The following is a 22254-nucleotide window of genomic DNA, read 5'->3' as shown; positions in this document are numbered from 1 at the left end:
CAGTTACCTGAGGTTTCTTCACCTTAATGATCCAGGTGGGAGGCACAATGACAGCAGCATGAGCCCCCAGGGAACATGGCTCCTCAATGTGATGTAGCATGAAACAGGTGACTTTGTTATGAAACTGGAAGAGAGGAAAATCAAAGAGTCAATAAGGATGGCAAGAAAGACAAGGAGAAAGCAGGGAGAGGAAGAGGAGACTGACGGCACAAAAGCTGGAGCAATGTTCCCAACTCTACCATCTTCAAGTCCTTCAAACAGCAGACTTTTAGGATCATATATCTAAAGATAATTTTTCCTAGCTATGACTTCTGAAAAAAAACCACCCAACAACAAAACAAAACAATAAAAATATCTAACACAAATAAACAAAACCCCAAAACAAATCCCAAACCCTATCTTCTTCCCTCCCCCCCCCCCCCCCCAAAAGAAGCCACTAGCAACTACATGGTGCAACAAGACTCTTTTCTTTGAGGGCTCTTATCAGCCAGGTGAAGTCACAGTGTCTTTGAGCAAAAGACATAGAAATGGCCAAACTGGGGGTGATTCACAATGGGGGGCCATTGAGTGTCAAGAAAAATGAAATTGCTTGCAGTGTGGCCACTTGAAGTTGCTACCTATCTCCTTATTATTCACTTACCGCCAGTTTGCACCAGGAACAACTGATGGCCACAATCTCTTTACTATGGAAGGAGAATTTCTGTTGAAAGCCCTAGAATAAAAAAACAACAACCAAAGAAAAGGGTGGGGGGATGGGGGGGAGAAGGTTTAATTCTTTCTGAGTACAAGAAAATATACACTTTTATTTACTGTCAGGTATCTGTGCTCGGCTGAATCCATTCACTGAAGCAGGTCTGGGTGGGGGAGTGTGATAAAACAGTGGCAGGATTCATAGAAACAGTTCTTCAACTAGGAAATTTTCACACACTTAAAAACACTTCTCAAAAAAGTTAATGCTTTTTTAAATGTCATAGTTAGAAATGACGGAAGAAGAATTAGAAATGGAATGTCTCTTTTAATTGATTTCTACAGACCTGACAGATTTTGTGTTGAACAAAATATTTTCTCATTGCACTTTTGTCTGCTCTAAATACAAGCAAGAGTTTGACTTTTTCTTTTAAAACACAGTGCAATCAATTGCAAAGCCAGCATGGAAATGTTCTCACTAGGAAATTAGGTTTATTGACTCAGATCAAAATCTTTTTTAATAAGTAGCAGAAAAGCAAGATGATCTGGTTCAGATTAAATGCATCAAATAAAATACATCTTTACCATTTTAAAAAGTACACTATCAGCTGCAAATATGAGACTTTATTCTCCCACAGAAGAGCTCCATTTTGTAGAATGCAATTTCAGCAGACATATCACTGTTCTCTAAATTCTAAGACTGGAAAAGACCATTGGACCTTCTTGCATATAACACAGGTAACAAATGGTAATTTACAGCCTAGAAATTTAAGTTCAGTAAAAGCCTATTTTAGCCAGAGACTGAATTTATGTTGGTTAATGGCTGCAGAGATGGAAAGTCCAGAATTTTAAGTAGTTGATCAGTCACCTTTACTGCTTGGTTTTCACACTGGCAGGTATCTGGATCCTCTACTCATTTGCCTCTAGCAAGCCACTCTCTCTACTACATTAGGTAGCCCATTACAACCCAGAATTTTCTAATTCAGCCTCACTACCAAGTCACAAATTTGTGAAGCAGTTTTATTTTTGATGAGCTGAGTCTTACCTAAATCTCCTACATTCTAGGCCATGCCCAAGACCCACTGCAAAGGGTTATAATGTGATTTAGTAACATTTAACAGGACATTGCCTCACTGCTTCTATAAGTATGGTCCTTCTTATCCTAGTTGCTATGAAAAGGAACAAGATGATGGATCCTTCAGGAAATATGAGCCTTTTAGTAATCAGTACAATGGCAATGTTAAACACACCAAGGAGGACAACTAAATGAACAACCGAAAACTCATTCAGAGATGCACTGATCTTGTTAAGCGAGGGACTGAGCTATAACCTTTCCATACATGGTAGACAACCCTATCAGCAGTCTGAAAAGAAGGAGTCTCTGCCTGTCTGCCAACCATGAGAAGTGCACTTTACAGCACCTTTTTCAAGTGTCCTCAGCATATATTCAAACCAGCTTGCTACATGGACATCACCACCAACTAAGGCCTACTACTAAAGATGCTTGCGTCACCTCTGTCTAGATCTTGTCTTTCTAAATCCTTGCCCTAGGCTCAGCTTTCACATTCACAGAAATTTAAATGAGGAGTTTCTTCATAATGATGATCATTTACCATACTGTGCTTTAGTAACGTTGCAAGGTCAAATGGCTTCACAAAGACAAGCTACCAGCTACTTCTTGTTGGGCAGATCTAGCCTGCCATTCACTGTGGGCACAAGAACAGAGTGATAGCATGTATGATATGAGTGGTAGAACAGAGTTCTAATAGTGGACGAAACATTGTTCTCATTCACTCATAATGTTTCTCTCAAATCTCACTTTCTTGTCCCAAAGTGTATTAAAAACAAATTATTTCAGACCCTCGTGGGTGTGAGGTGGTTTGTTTTGTTCTGCTTTGAAACAACCAAAACCTTCACTAATAAAACTTAAAATTCAGTACATTAATTCCACAGCCCATCAGTGGTGCATTTGAAACATATGGACCAAGCAGCTTGTCTGGTTCTAGATGGACTGTTTTTCACTTATTCAGTAAGCCATTTGGGGTTTAGGGAGTCATTAGAGAAAATGATAGAGCAATAAAAATATATTAATGATAAGTAGCAATAAAACATGACTTTTCTTCCTCAAATTGCTTTACAAATGGGAGCTAATTCTTCCTAAGAATACATGTTTGAAGTAAGATAGCAATTATTTGAAAGTTAGCTTTACAAATAAAGGAACTGATAAAATAATGTAGTTTACTGCGGTCACAGTGAAATTGGATGAAGACTTATCAGATGGAAACACTAAAGCCCTCCACATTCCTCCAAAAATCATGTCTCCTGCCTTCTTTCAGTGAGAAGGAAAACTAAACTTCAGTTACCTTTTTGTTGGTTCATGCAAGGCAGTCTTCAGCCAGCTGAGCATGAGCCAGCAGTGTGCCCAGGTGGACAAGAGAGCCAGTGGCATCTTGGCATGTATCAGGAATAGTGTGGCCAGAAGGAGCAGTGAGGTCATTCTGCCCCTGTACTCAGCACTGGCTAGGCCACACCTTGAGTACTGTGTCCAGTTCTGGGCCCCTTGGTTTAAGAAAGATGTCAAGGTGCTTGAATGTCTCCAGAGAAGAGCAACAAGACTGGTGAGGGGTCTGAAGCACAAGCCCTATGAAGAGTGGCTGAGGGACCTGGGGTTGTTTAACCTGGAGAAGAGGCAGCTTAGGAAAGACCTTATTGCTGTCTACAACTATGTGAAGGGAGGTTGTAGCCAGGTGGGGGTTGGTCTCTTCTCCCAGGCAACCATCACCAGAACAAGAGGACACAGTCTCAAGCTAAGGGAGAGGAAGTTTAGGCTGGGCATTAGGAAGAAATTCTTCACAGAGAGAGTGATTGGCCATTGGTGTGGGCTGCCAGGGGAGGTGGTGGAGTCACCATCACTGGAAGTGTTTTTAAAAAAAGACTGGATGGGGTGCTTGGTGCCATGATTTAGTTGATTAGATGGTGTTGGGTGATAGGTTGGACTTCATAATCTCAAAAGTCTTTTCCAACCTGGTTAATTCTGTAATTCTCTGTGTGCAAAGTGCCTTGCTGGACTCTTCCCATGCTACTTGATATAAAAGGGCATGACATTTTTATCACATGCCATATTAGAGTCATAGAATTGTTAGTGTTGGAAGGGACCTCAAGGATCATCTAGTTCCAACACCCCTGCCATGGACAGGGACACCTCACACTAGAGCAGGTTGCTCACAGCCACATCCAGCCCAGCCTTAAAAACCTCCAGGGATGGGACAACAATCAGGTTGTCCATTTCCCTGGACAACCTGATCCAGTGCATCACCACCCTCCTGGTGAAGACTATTGCAGCTGATAGCTGTGAAACTACATCAATATCCAGTTATAAATTTGATTTTTCTCTGACTTAAGTGTTGTGCCATGGAGATGAGAGAGTCTTCTTACTAGCTGACATTAAGAGGGAGTCAAAGGTGTAGTACAGTGCTAGAGAAAAGAAAATAAACCCTTATGTTAATTTAATTTTGTAGTATCTCTCAACAGATTTCAGGGGCTCAGAGTATTCTAGAAGAAAGATCCTCAGTAGCTAAGGTATTTTTTTATCCCTTTTAATGGCTTTTTAGAATACAACGCTTACAATCTATGTAGCAGATCAAATGTGAAATGATCTCACATATTTAAGTGTCAGGGCAGAAAGAAAAAGCCTTTCTTTTTCCAGAAGCCTGAAAAAATAGGCTGTCACAATTTTTGCACAGAGGACAGCATTGCAGGAGGGCCATATAGACACAGGGTTAGCTTACCAAAGAAAGGAGCCCAAGGACCCACAGCCTGCCTTCACCTCATTTTCAGCAGCCAGTGCAATGCAGTTTTCCAGAATTTGAGACTCAGCTGCCTTTACCCTTCCCACATGGGAGACAGGATTGCAAGTATTGAAAATATCAGGCTTGTCATTAAGGAAAGCCAAGTATTCAGGATAGAAAATGTCAGTAACCAGAAAGCCATACTAGCTACCCTGAATTCCTAAGAGCCCAGTGTTCTGTCTGTGCTGCACTGGAAATCTTACCTTTCCACACTGCTTGCATTTCCCCTCCTGCCTCCGCCTGTGCACCCAGTGATGTCGGACAAAGTTCTGCAAAAGGAGGACAAAAGATAGGTTACAGGAAGCAACGGCAGCTTCCACTCAGCACTACCATCTATGTGAAATTGGTTTAGAGACACCAAAGGAAAGGCCCCTTCAGCCAATGTAGTAACTTCTGGAACAAAATGCAGCAGCTCCCATGGGAAACTCCAAACACAATCAAAACTGGAGGAAGAATAAGGATGAGATGGTATTCTTTATTCATGCTGAAATACACCCAGAACTACTCTTGTGATACTCTTTTACAAAAAGAAGAAAATTCAATCCATGATGCAGAGACAATCATCCCCTAAATACAGAACACAGAAATTCCCAAACACTGCTGCGTTCAGCCTCACAGGGGCAGGGCACCCTTCTGTTCTCCTTGGAAATACAGCCTTATAATGCAACAAATCACCAGTCAATGCAAGGAGAACAGGACAGCAAGGAGCAGTTATTGACTGAATCTTTTACCCCTATTTGGATTACTTACATCCTGAAAGGCAGCAAGACCAGAGGGTGAGCAGGACTGCTGCCCTTGCTTCTGTGCAGGCAAGGGAGAAGCAGGTGGAAGGAGAGTGAAATGGAGGGGGCAAAAAACCAAACACTATATCAAAGGTCAGGAAGAAAAAAACAATGTTACCCAAAAAAATCCAAAACAAATCAAACAAAACAGAACAGATGAATTAATGGGAAAGAGATGACAGAAAGATGAAATTATTTGTGTCAGTGTTTAGTAATGGAGTGGCTCATCTAGAATTCATTTTAATTTATCCTGGGAAGGGGAACATGTCCCACTGGGAACCAATAATCTGTTTAAGGTTCATCTCAGTCTAAAAACATTGCTGCAGCTCCACATGAGGTGGACCAGCACACAAATCAAACTAAAACAATTGGCCTTTGTCCATTACTTACTTCTCTTGGAGATCTGGAGCCTCCCTCTCGGAAAGTTGGTTTGCAACGAAAGTTAATCTGGTATTAAAACAAAACTGTTAGAGTTGGAAGTGAGCTCAGACAGAATTTATTCCAATATATTAGTCCAGGACAGACCTCCAAAATATTTATTATCTATTAAGACATTAGCTTGACTAGCTGAAAAAAAGTAGCTTACCTGGATGCCAGAAAATCTCTTTTCATATGCCATAACAATTCTTCTTGCTAGATCTCTACACAGCCCTCACCTTCACTTACACCACTGCTGCCTGCTCAGTTCAACTCTTTAAACTGTCTCCTCCCTGCCTAGAATGAAACCACTGGACTTAACTTGAGATCTCAAAAGTTAGCAAGAGTCAGAAATCTAACTCTGTAAGATCTGTTTGCGCATCCTGGCTTTATATCTTCATAAACAATTTTTGTGGAGAAATCTTCATTTACATGAAGTAAACTGTGTAATTTACTCTACATTTCTACCTTTCACTAGGATCAGCCTTTTATCCACTTTCCCAAACACAAACCACTTAGAGAGCATTGTGCTGCCTTGTGTTGTGATGTTGCCTCTTTCAGACAGAAGAGGAAAGAAAGAAGACAAACAACAGGAGCTTCCATGAACTTCAGAAAAGCTTTTTAGGAAGGTGAAGCTAAATTTAAATAAATAAACAAACAAACAAACAGGGGAGTCCTATGAGGAAGAAAAAAAAAGTGTTTTGAGAAAAGAAAGAAAATTAAGAGCTGGGGGGAAAGAAAAACATATGCCAAAGCAGTGAGAGACATGGGGAAAGTCCAAAGGATGTGTGAGGTAAGGATACACTAAATGAAATAAATTCAAGAGTAAGTTGAATACCCTTCAAAAAAAACACCATACTTAAGGATTCTGCATAGCTATGCTTTTGTTCTAAAGCTAGAGAGACTGAGTTTCCCAAAAATTAAATACAAGAGTTCCCAGATGAATAAGTTCTTCCCTCATTTAATAATGGCCTTTAAAATAATAGATGAAGAGAGGGAAGAAAAGAAAATTAGTAAACAAAAGAGTACTAATTAAGAAGAATTTAAAGACAGAGATATTACTCTTCCTCTATTGCTCTTCACCTGGAATTGCAACTCCAGGTCATGGCATGCTGGAACAACCCCCAGCTTTTATTTATTTTACTTAACAACTTAGATCTTTGCAATGAGAGCTAAGCAGAAGACTTCCATATGAGTTTTGAACTCCACAGGGTTTAAGAGGGATGCAGACTTCATAACAGTCCTCTGGGAAGGGGTGAATTTCATGGTCTCCAGAGCAGCGTAAACAAGCTCCACATACTGGGTTGTGTCTAAGTGCTTATTTGCTCTGGCTGGCACTGTCACCAGCTCGCCAGGCTACAGAGAGTCAGAACTGCTACTGATGAAGGAAGTCATGAAAAATTCACTGGTAACACTCTGTGCTGAAAGCATGTGCTAATGCTAATTTCACTGTGGGTAAAAGCATCGGGGGTGGAAATGGTACTTCTCCAACTTGGTATTATGGCAATCACTGTGACATTTGTCAACACACGTCCAAATACTTGGAAAGGCAAAAACTGTTTCTAAAGGGCTGCTGCTATAATTTCGTTATGCGCCAACTTTTTAGGAAGAACAACACTGAAAAACATATAGCAGTGAAAATGAAGCTCTAATGAAATTGATGGGGAAATTCCCACTCATATTTCTTTACACATATCCCACTGAGAAAGGAAAGTGTGGGGGGGAAATTTCATTAACACATTACCAGTTAGGCATAACTAAGACAAATCACTGATTGGAAAAACAAAGGTGCTTGGGGCAGCAAGGGTTTATTGGAGGAACTGCGAAGCAGGACAGATGCTCACAGAAATAACAACAGTATAATGGAAAGGTTTAATAATTTCACTTTTAGAAAGAAGAACTTGATTCCTGAAGTTTTAAGGGAAAAAACAATACAGCCTAGTAAATGCAGTGAAAAATGCTCATAGTAGCATCTTATGCTGCACTGTTAAAAATAAATATAGCTGACATATAGTTATGCTAGTTTTTGTGCATGTTTTTGTACATGCCAGGAGACTGCATTTTCTACCTTCAATTTTCAATCTAGAAATAGAATGAAATTATTTCTTAAACATTAAAAAAAAAAAAAGGCACAATCATTCCGTAAGGGTTGATTTGGGTTTGGTTTGGGGGGGTTTTGTTGTTGTTTGTGTTGTTGAATGTTTTTTGTTGTTGATTGGTTTGAGGGGGTTGGGGTTTAATGGTTTGGAGGAACATATTATCCAAAAGTAATCTGGAATTTCAAGTCAACTTTTTAAACAAATATATTTTTAGAACAGCTATGGAAACCTAGTTTGGGATTTGGTGTTTTCCAGATGGAAATCTCATTAAAAGAATTAAATGAGTGCTGTCCATGTCAGGCTCCAGAAGATGGCAATGTCTTACCTTCTCTAACTGCTCCATGCACGCATTATGGACCACAATCTTGCAGGCAGCACACTTCCTTCGCAGAGCAGATTTCTGCAGAGAGAAAGAGGTGTGTGCATGAAGGTGTGCTATCCCCAAGAGCAAGGCTTTGTGAAAAAGACAGCCAGTGGCTGTACTGGAGAAATAAGAGGCTCCCTTTAGGAAGCAGAAAAGAATGTCAACAGTGTCAATTATTGCTCTAAAAGGGAGCAGCCTATGAAGATGATGAGCAGAGCCAGAATCGTACATGTCAATGAGAACTCAGACAGGTTTGGGAAAGTATGTCATTTTTATGATTATCATATAATATTTCATGTGATAAGCTTGACCATTGACTTGCAGAAAAATACTTTCATACTGTGGTCATTTAGCAGAGAATTATAACCTTCTCACAGAATGTTGTTAAATGGTTATGAAATGTTACAGCAAGGACAAAATTCTCAATCTAATTATACAGGTTAGTTTTATTAATTTCAGTAGCACCTCTAAAATGATTCCATTAGATGCCCTGGGCCAAAGCATATCAAAAAGCAAGAGAATGCATTGAGGAGAAAGAATATATTTACCTTTTTTTTCTTTGCATACAACCAATCTAATAAACCAGATGGCATTAATTTTCATAGAAATTTAAGTTACAGAGTTGTGCTTGAGGGATACAAAATGTATAAACACTCAGTAAGCTGAGACTGATTTGCCTCAGATTTGTACATTCAATTTGTTCATATTCATCAAAATCTCTAATAAATTATTTATTTAGCATTTTCAATACATTGTAACTACATTTAAAAAAGAAACAGAGAGCATAGCTTCAGCTCACAGCATCCAATAATTATACTAATTTGACTGTGTCATAATTACGACTCTCATAATTATCTAGATGCACACTAACTACACATTCACATTTATGTGGAGTAGTGTTCTAATATGTCACCAGAAGATTCACGACAAAACAGACTAAACTTTCATGTGTGTTGTGACTTGTTAACTTCAAGTGTGTTCTTAGTCTCTGTATGTTGTCTCACTCTCCTTGGTAAATAAAGAAATCAATCTCTAACATTAAAAACTGCTTTTTAAATTGCTTTCATGATTTTTGAATGCTAGTGGCAGTGCAAGTAGTTACAACGATTTGTAGTGAGAGACTACTAAAAATTCAGACTATCACTTCCATTACTTCTGACTACTTTGATTTATCATGAAGTGTCAGCTCTATATTTCAGGGATTATGAGTTAATGTTTTGTACAGGATAACATTTTATGCAAGGCCTGTGCAACCACAGCTTAATTATTTCCCACCAATTCTCACCCTTGATCTTAAACTACACGTAGAAGAGCTAAGTCAAAGGAAGATCAGGACAGACACAGAAAGATGCAATGTATTCAAAAGATTCAAACTGGAAAAGCATTACTCTTTTGACAGATGAGACTAAACTAGCCACAAGTACAGGTAACTGGATTTTCATATCCATATGTAGGTCTTTGGCTACCCCATACACTATAACATGTTATAAATAGAGCTATCCCCAAAGGGAATCCATACAATAGTACCTAAAAATAAAAAGAACCTGAGTCAGATCAAAGGCAAAGCAACAAAGAAATGAGCAAATTTAATCTCTGTTGCTTTCTAATTATGATTCAACACCTTCAAGTCTATTGGCTGGAAAAGCTTGTCACCATGTAAGATGTCTCCTAACATTACCAGAGGTGTAAGTCAGCAGGTCTAATTCTTCCAACTTCTAGAGAGACATCTCTCTACAACTAGGAGAAGCCTTTCAAATTGTATGCAACTTATTACTAAATTCCCATGATACTTTCAGTGTGCTAAACCACAAAAAAAATATTTATTCAGTTTTAGAAAGGCAGACTTTATAAAGAGCCTAAGAAAATCCTGCTTGAGTCAGACCAAAGATCCAGTTAGACCAAACAAGTCCTGTCTCTAGCTTTTGCCAAAACCCATTGCCTCAGGACAAATAAAAGTGCAGAGCAAACAAGCAATGACTCCTGTGAATATTACCTTTGATACCATCCCCCAGAGCAAACTCCTGGCCAAGCTGTCAGCCTGCAGCTTGGACAGGTGCACTGTGCTGAGTTAGGAACTGGCTGGAGGGCTGAGCCCAGAGAGTGGTGGTAAATGGTGCCACATCCAGCTGGTAGCCAGTCACTAGTTGTGTTCCCCAGGGATCAGTGGTGGGCCCCATGCTCTTTAATATCTTTATTGATGATCTGGATGAGGGGATTGAGTCCATCATCAGTAAATTTGCAGATGACACCAAGCTGGGGGCAGGTGTTGATCTGATAGAGGGTAGGAGAGCTCTGCAGAGGGACCTTGACAGGTTGGACAGATGGGCAGAGTCCAACAGCATGAGATGTAATACACCTAAGTGCCGGGTTCTACACATTGGCCACAAAAAACCCCATGCAGTGTTACAGGCTGGGGTCAGAGCAGCCAGGCAGAAATGGACCTGGGGTTACTGATTGATAATAGGCTGAACATAAGCCAGCAGTGTGCCCAGGTGGCCCAGAAGGACAATGGCATCAACATCAACAGTAAACAGTTTAAGCTCCCAAGCATCTGGGTACTGTATCAGTCTGAAATCAGGCTTGTTACCTCTGAAAGAGAAGGAAGTCTGAAAACTCACTGAGAATTTGACTTGGCAGCTTTCCTCCCCCAGGTAGCAAAGGTCCCCAGAAACATTTGTCTCCAGCCACAGATGCTCTCCATTCACAGCATTTTCCTGAGGGGGAAAAAAAAAATAGTTTGTGAACTTCAGCCACCTGAGTATAGAGGGAAAAAAAAATTAAAATCTGCTTTTCTCCACAAACTTAGGAGGAAAAAAAAATCCAAACAATCACACATTCGTTTGTTTTTCTACAACACACAGCTACTACACTATTGGCCTGGCTGACCACCTTTGCTTAAGTGATGCTGATCCTGCAGTGACTGACATGCTACCAAATCAGAAACGAAGTATTTTTGTCTGCAGTTCCTTGACATTTTGCCCATGTTCTTCCCACGTGTTGCAGAGTTGAACTGAGATTTCATAAGGAGGAGAAATACACAAACTTTTGAAAGGAACAGAAAATCAAGAGAGAGGAATCAAAAGCATAACTACTGAACTTTCAATTAGAGATGCTCTCCTCCCCCAAAAAATAAATATATTGAGAACTGGGCTCAGAAGCACAAAATTTCATACTGGCAATAGCCTTAGGATGACAAGATAGTTTAGACAAGGCAAAATGATTTCTTTAAAATGGATAGATCACTTCTGTATGCTTGTTAAAACATTAAGTGGTCAGGAGAGAGCAGATTTTCATTTTATACCTAAAAGAATAAGACACTTAACTGAGAGCACTCTCCCCACAAAAAATAATGATCTGCCTAACACAGTGACAATCAGTAGTGACTATCAGGGTAATTCTCTTCTTTGACACTGTTATTTGGCCCAATCTATACCTTGATTCTATTAAAAAAATCATGTTATGAAGAAATTGGGTTGTAGAAAGACTGCAGTTTTCATTTGGCTGTAATCCTGCCTCAACTAAAAAGACTGAGAAGTCTCACTACTTGAGCAAAGTGAATAAACAGGATTTCTGCTCAGTCAGAATTAGAGCAAGATGGAAAAAGCTTTGACAGTCTCTGACATTTGGTTCCCACACTGCAGAAGTCACAACTGATGACGTTTACCAAACAGATGGCGTCCGACAGCAGGATGCTCTGAAATAGCCATCTTGGTTAAAATAATTTATTTAAAGCACTACTGACAGTTTCAAAGTGATGAAATGAGAATTCTTGTCTTGCTATGCAGATTTCTTAGGTAATGCAGAGAAGAAGCAGAAGTTGCAAAAGCATTTGCCTTCAGGAGTCCGACAACAGCCGCACTAGCCACGACCTATGCAAGTCTGCACATGATGCCCATTGCAACTATGGTGTTCACCAATAACCAAGAGGATAAGAACAACATTATTTCTTTTCTGGTGAATCAGAAGTCACATTATACTAATAAAATTACTATACCCATTGTATTGCTCAATGTATTAAATGCCTGTCTAGTTTAGGAGGAGTCAGACAAGAGGACCAAAACAGGAGGATATAAGCTCACTTAAGTGTTTGACCTGAGCACATTCTCTGCTGACAAAACACTGCAAATTCAACATTGTAACCCAGAGCTAAATTATATAGATAATAAAAGATGTTTAGGAAGAACCAACTATGAAAGCTATGTAAGGAAGCACACTGCTCCTGGGACATAAGTTTTAATGAGGAATCAAAGTGACCTTACAAAAACCAGATTAAACACCTCTTCATTCAGACCATGTCCATGTAACTTGCCAGCCAAGATTTCTAAAGATAAAGTGGCCTATTTTCACAACCTAGTTTAGACTGAGCTTTGTTCTCTGCTGTTCCAGACTACCATAGAGTTGCATGTCTGACTATTTCACAGGGTAAATAAGTCAGGAAATCTACAAAGATGACCTTTGTAGCTCATACTATGATAGAGTTCTGACAAGACCAGATAATAAAAATGTAAATAATCTGATCTGGTCTAAGTTGCACATTTCTAGATACCTACTGCCACAAGCCATTTCACAGCACTGTGTGTGAAAAGTCATAATTTCAATTCCAGCAAAATGACATTTGGGGAAAAAAAATCTTTCATCCTGAAATGGATGCCCTTCCTCAAAAAGCTTTGCCTGTTGATCATTTTGTGTCAATAAGACCAAAGATGAATATTTGAATTACACAGAGGCAGCCAATTCAGAATGTGTCTTCAGAGTTAAGTTTTGGCCCATCAAGCAGAGGTATAAAATCCTGCTATGCTAAACTCAGATCATCTTTGGATGGCAGGCCTTGTCAAGAAGGCAGTGGGAAAATGTAACTGGAAAATCTGAACAGATCTATCCTATGTTGCTCAAGTGTGTGCAAGTTTTCACGTCCCTGCTTTCATTTCATAACATAAATGTGCTTTGTTTCACAATACAAGCATGTTCCTAATGGCCAGCACTAACTGTGACAGTAATGCAACATTGTGTATTGATTTTAAGATGGAGAGAGCAGTAGCCAGAGATACTGCTCAAACACCTACAGTCCACTCTAAGGCTGCCCTTGGTTCCTTCACAGGTCCATTGGAGACTGCAATGTTGAGGGAATGCACAGGAGCCAAGTGCTGGAGGCCTGACCTGGAGATTGCTTTCCTGAAAAGTAAAAAGAAAAATACAAATAAATGGAGTGCATATCTGATGTAATTACACAACGTAATTCTCCACCCCGCCCTTCTCCAGAAATCAGAAGAGGCTGTACAGCGTATAATTTCAGCTTGGGTGAAATGGTACTTGAATGCCATCTCCTGTTAAAGCAGTTTAGGAAAAGAATAAAGTAATCTGATCACTGAAAATTACGGTTTAATGAAGATCAGTGACTCATCTGGCACTAAGCTGAAGTGTGAAATCCAGTGGACTACATATGGTCTGTTTGTAAGCTTAAGTGGAGCCTTCATTTGTTACACCTGTTCTTTACATTCCTGCTGAATCAATCTATGCATAAATCCAGATACCCTTTGTCAGATAAATGAAGCATGGGTTTACACGAAAAGAATAGTATCTGCTGCTCTTACTTAGTTCATAGGCTGGGAAATGTCATCCATTCACTATCCAACTATGTAAAACAAGATACCACTTAATCAGGAACAGGAGTCATACTCTAATACCTTTTTTTGATCATATCAGCATCCCTTAAGGTATTACAGTTTCTTTCCCCTTTTTTTGATCCAAAATTATTCTTACAGCTCTTGAGGCACAGATGCAGACTCCTTCAAAAGTCACAAATAGTGACCAGAAACCCTGGAGCTCCACAAACACTGAGGGTGCATCCAGTGCCTTTTTTCCCCCAGCCCTGCCAGATCAGCCTCTAATAGTGAACCATCAGATGGAAGCACAGCACACTGCTTACTAAAAGTTCAGCTGCATTTGGACAGTAGATTTCATAAAGCTTCATGACATTATTATGTGGCACATTTTAACACCTGATGGTGGTGGTGAAAACAATTTCACAGCTTCATCTACAATGAGTCAGAAGAGGACAAAAGTATCTCAAGGAGAGATCTCCTATTGTAAGCCAAATACACTTATCTCCCACAAAATGAAAGGACAGTCTGTTTGTATAAAGTGCATTTTTGTGATACCACTCCCACAGTGAAACAGCTATTTATAGCAGCTCCTAGTCTTACCACTGTCTCAAGGCAATAAAGGTCAATTGAGCCAGCGATGACAATCCAGGTCAGCCATATGCTAAATAATCTTTTCATTGTCCTGAAAATACACAGTGCAATATATATCCACAGTAAAAGAGCTTGGAAACCTCACTGCTCACAGTGCCTGTCTGGAAAAACTGAGTGAGCTGAATCAGAATCTCTTTGATTCCCTTTTCTGTGAGTAGCATGAACAATTCAGAACATAAACATCAGCAGCCTCCGATCACCCAATGCTCCCTTTCCACTTAATTGGGCAAGGCATTGACAGTAAGGGTTTTTCCAAAATATTTTTCATTTGACAAAAATCCATTAGAGGGAAAGGAGTCCAAGGAAATGACTTTCACTGCCTGGCAATTTATCAGGAAAGAACTATTTAGCAAGAAAGATTTTATGCCATATATGTCAGTACGACATAAGCTGCAAGTATTATCAATGATCAGATTAAGGCCTTAAAGAAATAAACCACAGAAAACTACAATTAAAACAACAAAAAAAACCTAAACATTGCATTTTTCCAGAAAAGTGTCCAATATTTCAGAGCGTCCTTCCATGCTGTTTTGGGTATCAATTCTGTTATTAGTGTTTTCTAAGCACAGGAGTACATTCTTGTGTCTCTTCATGGTTTGCAACATGATAATTTGTTTTGGTGGAAGTGGGCAGTATCACATTTTCCACCCTACATCACCAATATATACTTAGTCTTGATTTCATAACAGAAGAAGGTAGCATCCGCTTTGTCCAAAGCAATTCTCAAGAGGGGGTTGAACGGTAGAGCGCAGGCAATTAATTATTATTTCACGAACAATGCCAAAATTTTCAGCCAACACATCTTACAGCTTGTTACTTGTCAGACAGGCCTGTAAGGCTGCATGCATCCACTAAGCAAATCTACTACAGCAAAATCTGCAATGAATATTTCCAGGAATAAATTTATATGACCAGTCTGAGGACAAGGCTTCCAGCTGGAAGGCAAATTCAGCAGGGACTTTAAAAGTAAATATGCCTAATGAACAGCCACAGATATCACAGCATCAAGCTCTGGATACTCTTTCAAGTCAGAATTAGGGATGTGTAAGCCTCCTGCTTCAAAACCTGAGACTTGGCTCAAGTTCCTTTAAAAGTGAACCGAGGCAGATGAGCCTTTTGGGGAAGGCTTGGCACAGATTTGTGCCAACAGCCTGTCCTTCCCTCTGCATGCCAAGCTGGGTTTATGGCTTCGTCTGAAAAGCACACAAAACAGAAGCATGTTGGTAAGATCTATTTGTCAGGGGTTTTTTAACATACATTTCTTAAAATTCTATCAGGCAGTATCACTTTGCATGAACCAGCCATAAGTGACCCTTAGGCTCAGGGGCAAGCCAAAAATGCCCACTTTTGCACAGATTCTTATCAGAACTGTGTGTCAGAACAAGAAGAGGGAGAGTGGCAAACCACACTGCATATTCTGCCTTGCCCATTAAAAAAAAATAAAAAAAAAAAGAAGAGGCCAGGCTAAAAAGCAAACACATGGCCTTCTAATAGTGTAAGGCAGATGAGAGAGGGGGAAATGGAAGGAAAAGAGAAGGTAGCACAAATCTGATAATGGAACAGATGCGGAGTATCCAGGTGAGCTCATATTACTTTAACTAGCAGATTACACCACCTGGCACTTTTCCAACAGAAAGGTAATACAAGTGGCTTTTAGTTATCTTTCCCTACAGTTTCATTTCTGCTGCACTGACTGCATGAATGAAAACTCAGGAAGCAAGAGTAATCACCATTCCCCTGAAAAGGCACAGCCAGAAAAAGTTAATCTGTACCTTCATGATAGGTTCTATTCTTCAGACTACAAAGTCCACAACTGTGTTAAAATGAGCACACCAGCCACCCTGATGGTGAAGAAAATGTTAGAGCATATATAACAAGCAGCATTTTGATAATTCCTCATCCTACCTAGTGATCAGTAATTTGTAGTAGGTGTTACTATTAAATAAGCTAACACACCACCATTGTGAACAAGTGAGGGTGCAGATACATGTGCATGCCATTGAACACACAACAAGCAAAAATGTCTGATATTAATTGCAGCTGATTCCATAGTCAATATTATTAAGTTTAACAGAACAGCTGCCTATCTTGGAAACCAAAAGCAATCAGACACTTGAGCTACTCAAGTATAATAACGGAATTGTTTATTTTATTTTTAAGTATTACATGTTCATTTTGCTGAGAAGTCAGAAGAGACTCAACCTACTTATTAGATCAAAGGATACAGATTTGATTAAGGGGGGAATTGAATCTATATCTCTGGCTTTGACTTGACTAAGCCTTTTCGTCCACCTCAGGCATATTAAAATCCTCCGATGGGTTGTTTAGGCTGAATAGTTATGACTGAATTCTCCACGACCCCAAAAAGACATTTAGTCAATAGTAAGAAGCTATTTAAGCATTAGAAAAATCTATCTGGAAAAGAAAGAGTAAGTTAGTGCTGCCCATGGTTAGCATGCTTGTTTGCCATTTCAGTTGTCACTGGTGTTGGTGTTGCTACCTTACCAGGCTGGAGCTATCACCCTCTTTTTCATAGTCACCATTTGGGTAGTCTCTCAGTTGCAAGGCTGAAGGACCACAAAAACAGAGACACAGATCCTACGGCTAGGTTGTCTGCCAGGAGAGAGATTCAGGGAAACATTTCCTCAGAGTTAATCCAGACACCCAGAAAAGGACAGCCACTTTTATAACAACATGTAATTTACAGTAACTCTGTTTTTCCTTGAATGTCCAATGTAGATAAGCGCTACACCTGACAGCTCTCAGCATTGCCAATCACAGCTTGAAGATCCCTGTACAAGGCCAGGCAGTACTTGCACCACATAAAAAAAAAAATTTATAAGTGCCTCAGTTTGTCTGGAGGTCATGAAGAAGATGTACTGGCTAAACTCTGCCATTATTTAAGTTTTCCCTATATGTCCCTGCTGGCTGCCCAGTGCTCCTGGAACCTGCTGTTCCCAGCTTGCCCTCTGGGCATGGAATGTTCTCTTTTCAAGTTGACCACAGGCCAATGAGTATTTCACTGCAACATCAAGATTTCCAATTTTTTTTGCATTTGGTATATAAGGAGACAACTTCAGTCAAGCCAAATAATCTGTCTGGTCAAGCATCCCATTTCAAATGGCAGACAGTAGCAGGTATTTAGAGAAGCACTGGAACAAATTGGGTAAGCCTTCCTCTGGCATACTCCAGTCCCAGCTTCCAGTAATCAGTAGTTTAAGGACTTCCTGAGCTGGAGGCTGCTTCCAGACCTTTGTGCTTAATAGCCTATAATGGATCTTTACTCTAGGAATGTGTTGGTCCTTCCCTGAACTCATTTGTACTCTTGGTCTCCACAGCAGCCTATGTAATAAGCCCTGCAATTTAATTACAGGCAGTGTAAAGTACTTTCCTTCTGTCTGTTTTTAAAATTCTGCCTTATAATTTAATTGGTGTATCATATTGTGAGGAACAGCAAGTAATAACTTGCCTCTCTACACCTTCTGTGATTTTATGAATGTATTCATATACCCTGCCAGCTGAGTCAAAACTGTAACACTCTTCATTCATCCTTCCTGCCCCCACCCAAGTCGAATCACCCAAAACCATTTAGGCATTTGTTGATATTGAAGCTGCTCTCTTTATCAATATTTTCTAGCTCAACTTTATCTTTCAGAGTGGGACTACTAGAACAAATATTCAAAGTCTGGCTGCACCAGATTTTTATCAGTGATGTCATTGTACTTTCTGCATTGTTCTCTTTCCCCCTTCCCTCCTTTAATTGCCTTTTTATTACTGTGAGCACATCATTTCATAGGAGTACTTGTAATTATCCAGAGATCCCTTTCCTGAGTGCTAAATTGTATCCCCTTGACATTTTGCTCCCATCACACATCCCCAGTGGTCCCCATTAATAAACTCCTTAGTAAACTCAAAAAAGAAAAGCTAACCATACCACTGTTTGCTACCTTTTTACTGTTTTTCTGACTGTGTGGGTAGCATCCCTGCTTGTCCTAGTAGGTCTTGTGCCACTATTAGCAATTTCTGGGAGATTCATGAGTCCTGGCTGCCTTAGGAAAACCTGTGCTGGCTCTCCTCCAGCACATCACTTCAGCTGAACATTTGCTAATCCTGCATCTTATCATCAGCTCTGCCAGTTTCTGTGATTAAAACTTGCTACCGATAAGATGCCTGTATTTGACCACCTCACTGCTTTAGGGGTGGATCTTTTAAGGGGAGCTATTTTAAAGCCCTCTCAGCAATTTCTTATTTGAACTCTGCCTGATTACCTAGCAAAATGAAACCCTATTAACTAGTTACTGGCTCTTTTGCCAATGTGGTCTTCATCCCCCTACATTAACCTTCTCATTTTCCTCAGGTTCATCCACACAAACAGCAGCTCAGCCTAGGACACTCTCAGGCACTCTCAGCAGTGAACACTGATGCAAGAAATTCAATTAGCACTAAAAAAAATAGACCTTTCAAAACTTCTCATTAAATATTTATGCATCTGTCATTGCCTGCTGCCCAGGGAACCAGGGTATAGAGCAAAAATTGCAAGTTTCCTTTCCACCCAACATAAACATCTTCAACAGATCTTTTCTCCCTCTCGCTCAACTCCTCACCACACAGACCATTTTGATAAAAGCTGTATAGAAACTTGTAGATCTCCATGAAACCCTGCAGCTCTACGTAGCTCTGACCAGCCTTGTTTTCAGCCTCAAACCCAGTGTTCCTGTACTTAATACACAGCTTATATCCACTAGATACCAACTTGAAGACAGTCAAACAAATTTCCATTAATGATCCTGCAAAGCACTTTAAACAGCAGTCCCAGAGCTGAGAGGTAATCATGGTAGGAGCGCTTGAATCTATCATATGAAATAGCACATTCAGCTTGTACTGGTAAGGTGCAAGACCAAACAGAGCCACCTAGCCTTTCTACAATCATCTCCTTGAGTAACTTATGCAGTAAACACAAATAATACACAGTAATCCTATGAAAATAACTAAGAGGCAAAGCAAAAGGAGCATAAAGATCTGCAGAAAGTTTGATCAAGTAAAAGAAATAGCCTCTACCTCAGGAAGCTCTCTGAGTCAACACTGCAATTCACAGCCATTTCCATGTTCTGCATAGGGTTATTCTTTCCCCTCAAACTCTGAGTACAAGAGTGACAGGTGACTTTTTCTACCCCACACAGACAAAACAGATTCATGAGACAGGTTGTGTGTTAAGAGGCATTCACAAGTTGTATCATGATTATCAGCTTACAGTTCTAAATGGAGACACACAAATCATCACTGCCCTGCAGTTATAGTTGGAGTTTGGTTTAGTGTCAAAACAGCACAAGCCAGAGTAGTCCAAATGCCAGTAAAAAAAAAACATATCTCTAGTGCATTAATTTTTCAAATCTTTGCTTAGCTGCACCAGTAGGCATATATTAAGCACCAGATTTTAGCTTTGGGGAAGTAAATTATGGGTTCAATTAGATCCAGAGCGATGCTAAATTACTGAATCCCTTCAATTTTATAAAAAGACTTCATCTTCTCAGAAGTCAGAGAAAGCCTACACCTCTGTGTCAGTTCCTATAAATGCAGCCAATATCTTGACTTAGATCTATAAAACACTTTGGAGTCCATACTGCATCAAAAGAAGTGTGACTTCGTTCCTGCATGCCTTCATTGACCAGGCTCCAGGTTTAGCAAATTTCCTGGAAACTCCATAACAATCCTCAGCTGCAATGTGGAAACTGAAAATTACTTGTATTCCATTTGCATAATTAATCAGACACTTCATTATAAGATATGTCAAAGTCATGTGAAGTTCTCTATGAGTTCCTATAAGAGCTCAGATTTATAGATAACTGACTATCACCCATTTCTTGATTTGTTCTTTCTCGTCTCTTAATATTTTTATTATTCTTTTGCCATTACTCTCAATTTATTCTCTGGTTTTCTTTCCACATAGGATAAAACATTAAGGGTATTCATCACAGAAAGAACTAAATTTCAGGACCAACAGACTCCCTGCCAAATTTTTGTTTAAATATGCTCTTTCCGAAAAAATACGTAAAAACATGGTGATTATCCTTACCACAAAAAAAAATGACAGACCTGGGAGGATTTCTTGCATTAACAGAAATGTCAGCATTAATTTGTGAGAGGGAAGGGGGGAAGGAAAGTTGGTGATGCAATAAAAGATTGAGAATCCTTTACCCCTGTAATTCCACCCTTCCTCCCTGACACTTTCCCTACCATCACCAAAAACAAAACAAAACAAACTCAGCTGGTTAGGCTACACCTTGAGTATTGAGTCCAGTTCTGGGCCACTCACTTTAGGAAAGATGTTGACTTGCTGGAATGTGTCCAGAGAAGGGCAACAAAGCACAAGCCCTATGAGGAGAGGCTGAGGGAGGTGGGGTTGCTTAGCCTGAAAAAGAGGAGGCTCAGGGCAGACCTTATTGGTGTTCTACAACTACCTGAAGGGAGGTTGTAGCCAGGTGGGGTTTGGTCTCTTCTCCCAGGCAACCTGTGACAGAACAAGAGGACACAGTCTCAAGCTGTGCCAGGGGAGGTTTAGGCTGGATGTTAGGAAGAAATTCTTCACAGAAAGAGTGATTGGCCATTGGAATGGGCTGCCCAGGGTGGTGGTGGAGTCACCATCACTGGAAGTGTTTGAAAAAAAAAAGACTGAATAGGGTGCTTGGTGCCATGGTTTAGTTGATTAGATGGTGTTGGGTGATAGGTTGGACTTCATGATCTCAAAAGTCTTTTCCAACCTGGTTAATTCTATTCTAAAAAAAACCCAGAGGAAAAAAAAAAAAAAAGAAAAAAAAAAAAAAAAAAAAAAAAAAAGAGAAAGACATTTTGCTTTATTTTTGCTGCATGCAAAACCAATTGGTTTTAGGAAAGGGTTGGAGGTGAACTGGGACGAGGGGGGTTATGTTGTTTTGTTGTTGCTTGGTTGGGTTGGGTTTTTGTTCTTGTTTGGTTGTTGGTGTTTGTGTGGGCATTGTTGCTGTTGCTTGCTTGCTTTGGCTTTTGTTTGGTTGATTTTGGTTAGGGTTTTTTTTATGTATGTGTGGTTGGTTTTGGTTTCCTTTAGCCTTTACCTTTCAAAGCTATGGAAGTCAGGTCTGGAAAACACTTTATATGTCAGGAAATCAAGTCTTCTGTTTCAGACAAACTTATCATGCATTCAAATTCATACAGGTATCAAGACCCATCTCAAATATAGCCCCGTTATTCCTGCTTTCTTATTCTTACTAAGAAGCTATGCAAGATCTCCATTCTTATTATAATATATATATTTTAATTTCCATCCATTATGCACCACCCCCACCCCCCTGCACAATCTTCCTTAAAATTCTATTATCAGGATTTTTGTATTTCATCCAAAGACTTCAAATTGAAACAACAATCAATGATTTTCACATAATCCTTCTACAAAACAGAAGGCACCTGGAAGTCTCGATGTAGAAATCTTTAAACCCCTGGGTCAAAACATTTCGTGAGGCTATGCAGGATGGAGAAGTGCACAAGGAGTCAGGAGCTCACATTTCAAAGATTCTAGAATCAGCTGAGTAACTGGAATGATAAAATTTAATCACTGTCCTTCCAAGTAAATAACAAGAAATGCTCTAGGAAACTGAACATAAATGATTTCCACCTTCATCACAGACCAGCCATCACCATTACAGAAGATGGATATGTATTTAGTATTATAAAAAATAACAAAGGAAGTCTGAAAATATTTTTATAATACATTTGATCCAGACAAAATCATAGAATACACAGAATCTGTGTTCTGCAGTTCAAGTGTAG

The 22254-nt window shown here is 39.7% G+C and overlaps 1 protein-coding gene across 6 annotated transcripts in view; it reads right to left on the bottom strand.

Moving 5' to 3' along the window:
- DGKI (diacylglycerol kinase iota) overlaps window positions 1-22254 on the bottom strand; it is a 206907-nt gene that overhangs the window by 114959 nt on the left and 69694 nt on the right. For 5 of the 6 annotated variants that reach the window (XM_054168160.1, XM_054168161.1, XM_054168162.1 and 2 more), the window contains exons 2-8: window positions 13261-13369; window positions 10816-10911; window positions 8159-8233; window positions 5708-5764; window positions 4739-4804; window positions 641-712; window positions 8-124 (exon numbers count right to left, since the gene is read on the bottom strand). In XM_054168160.1, coding sequence (XP_054024135.1) covers window positions 8-124; window positions 641-712; window positions 4739-4804; window positions 5708-5764; window positions 8159-8233; window positions 10816-10911; window positions 13261-13369 — 592 coding nt within the window. The remainder of the gene's footprint in view (window positions 1-7; window positions 125-640; window positions 713-4738; window positions 4805-5707; window positions 5765-8158; window positions 8234-10815; window positions 10912-13260; window positions 13370-22254) is intronic. The other variant, XM_054168163.1, reaches the window with a different exon arrangement.

Source organism: Dryobates pubescens, chromosome 15 (assembly GCF_014839835.1).
Source record: "Dryobates pubescens isolate bDryPub1 chromosome 15, bDryPub1.pri, whole genome shotgun sequence".
Taxonomy (NCBI): domain Eukaryota; kingdom Metazoa; phylum Chordata; class Aves; order Piciformes; family Picidae; genus Dryobates; species Dryobates pubescens.
This window is presented reverse-complemented; position numbering and strand designations above follow the sequence as displayed.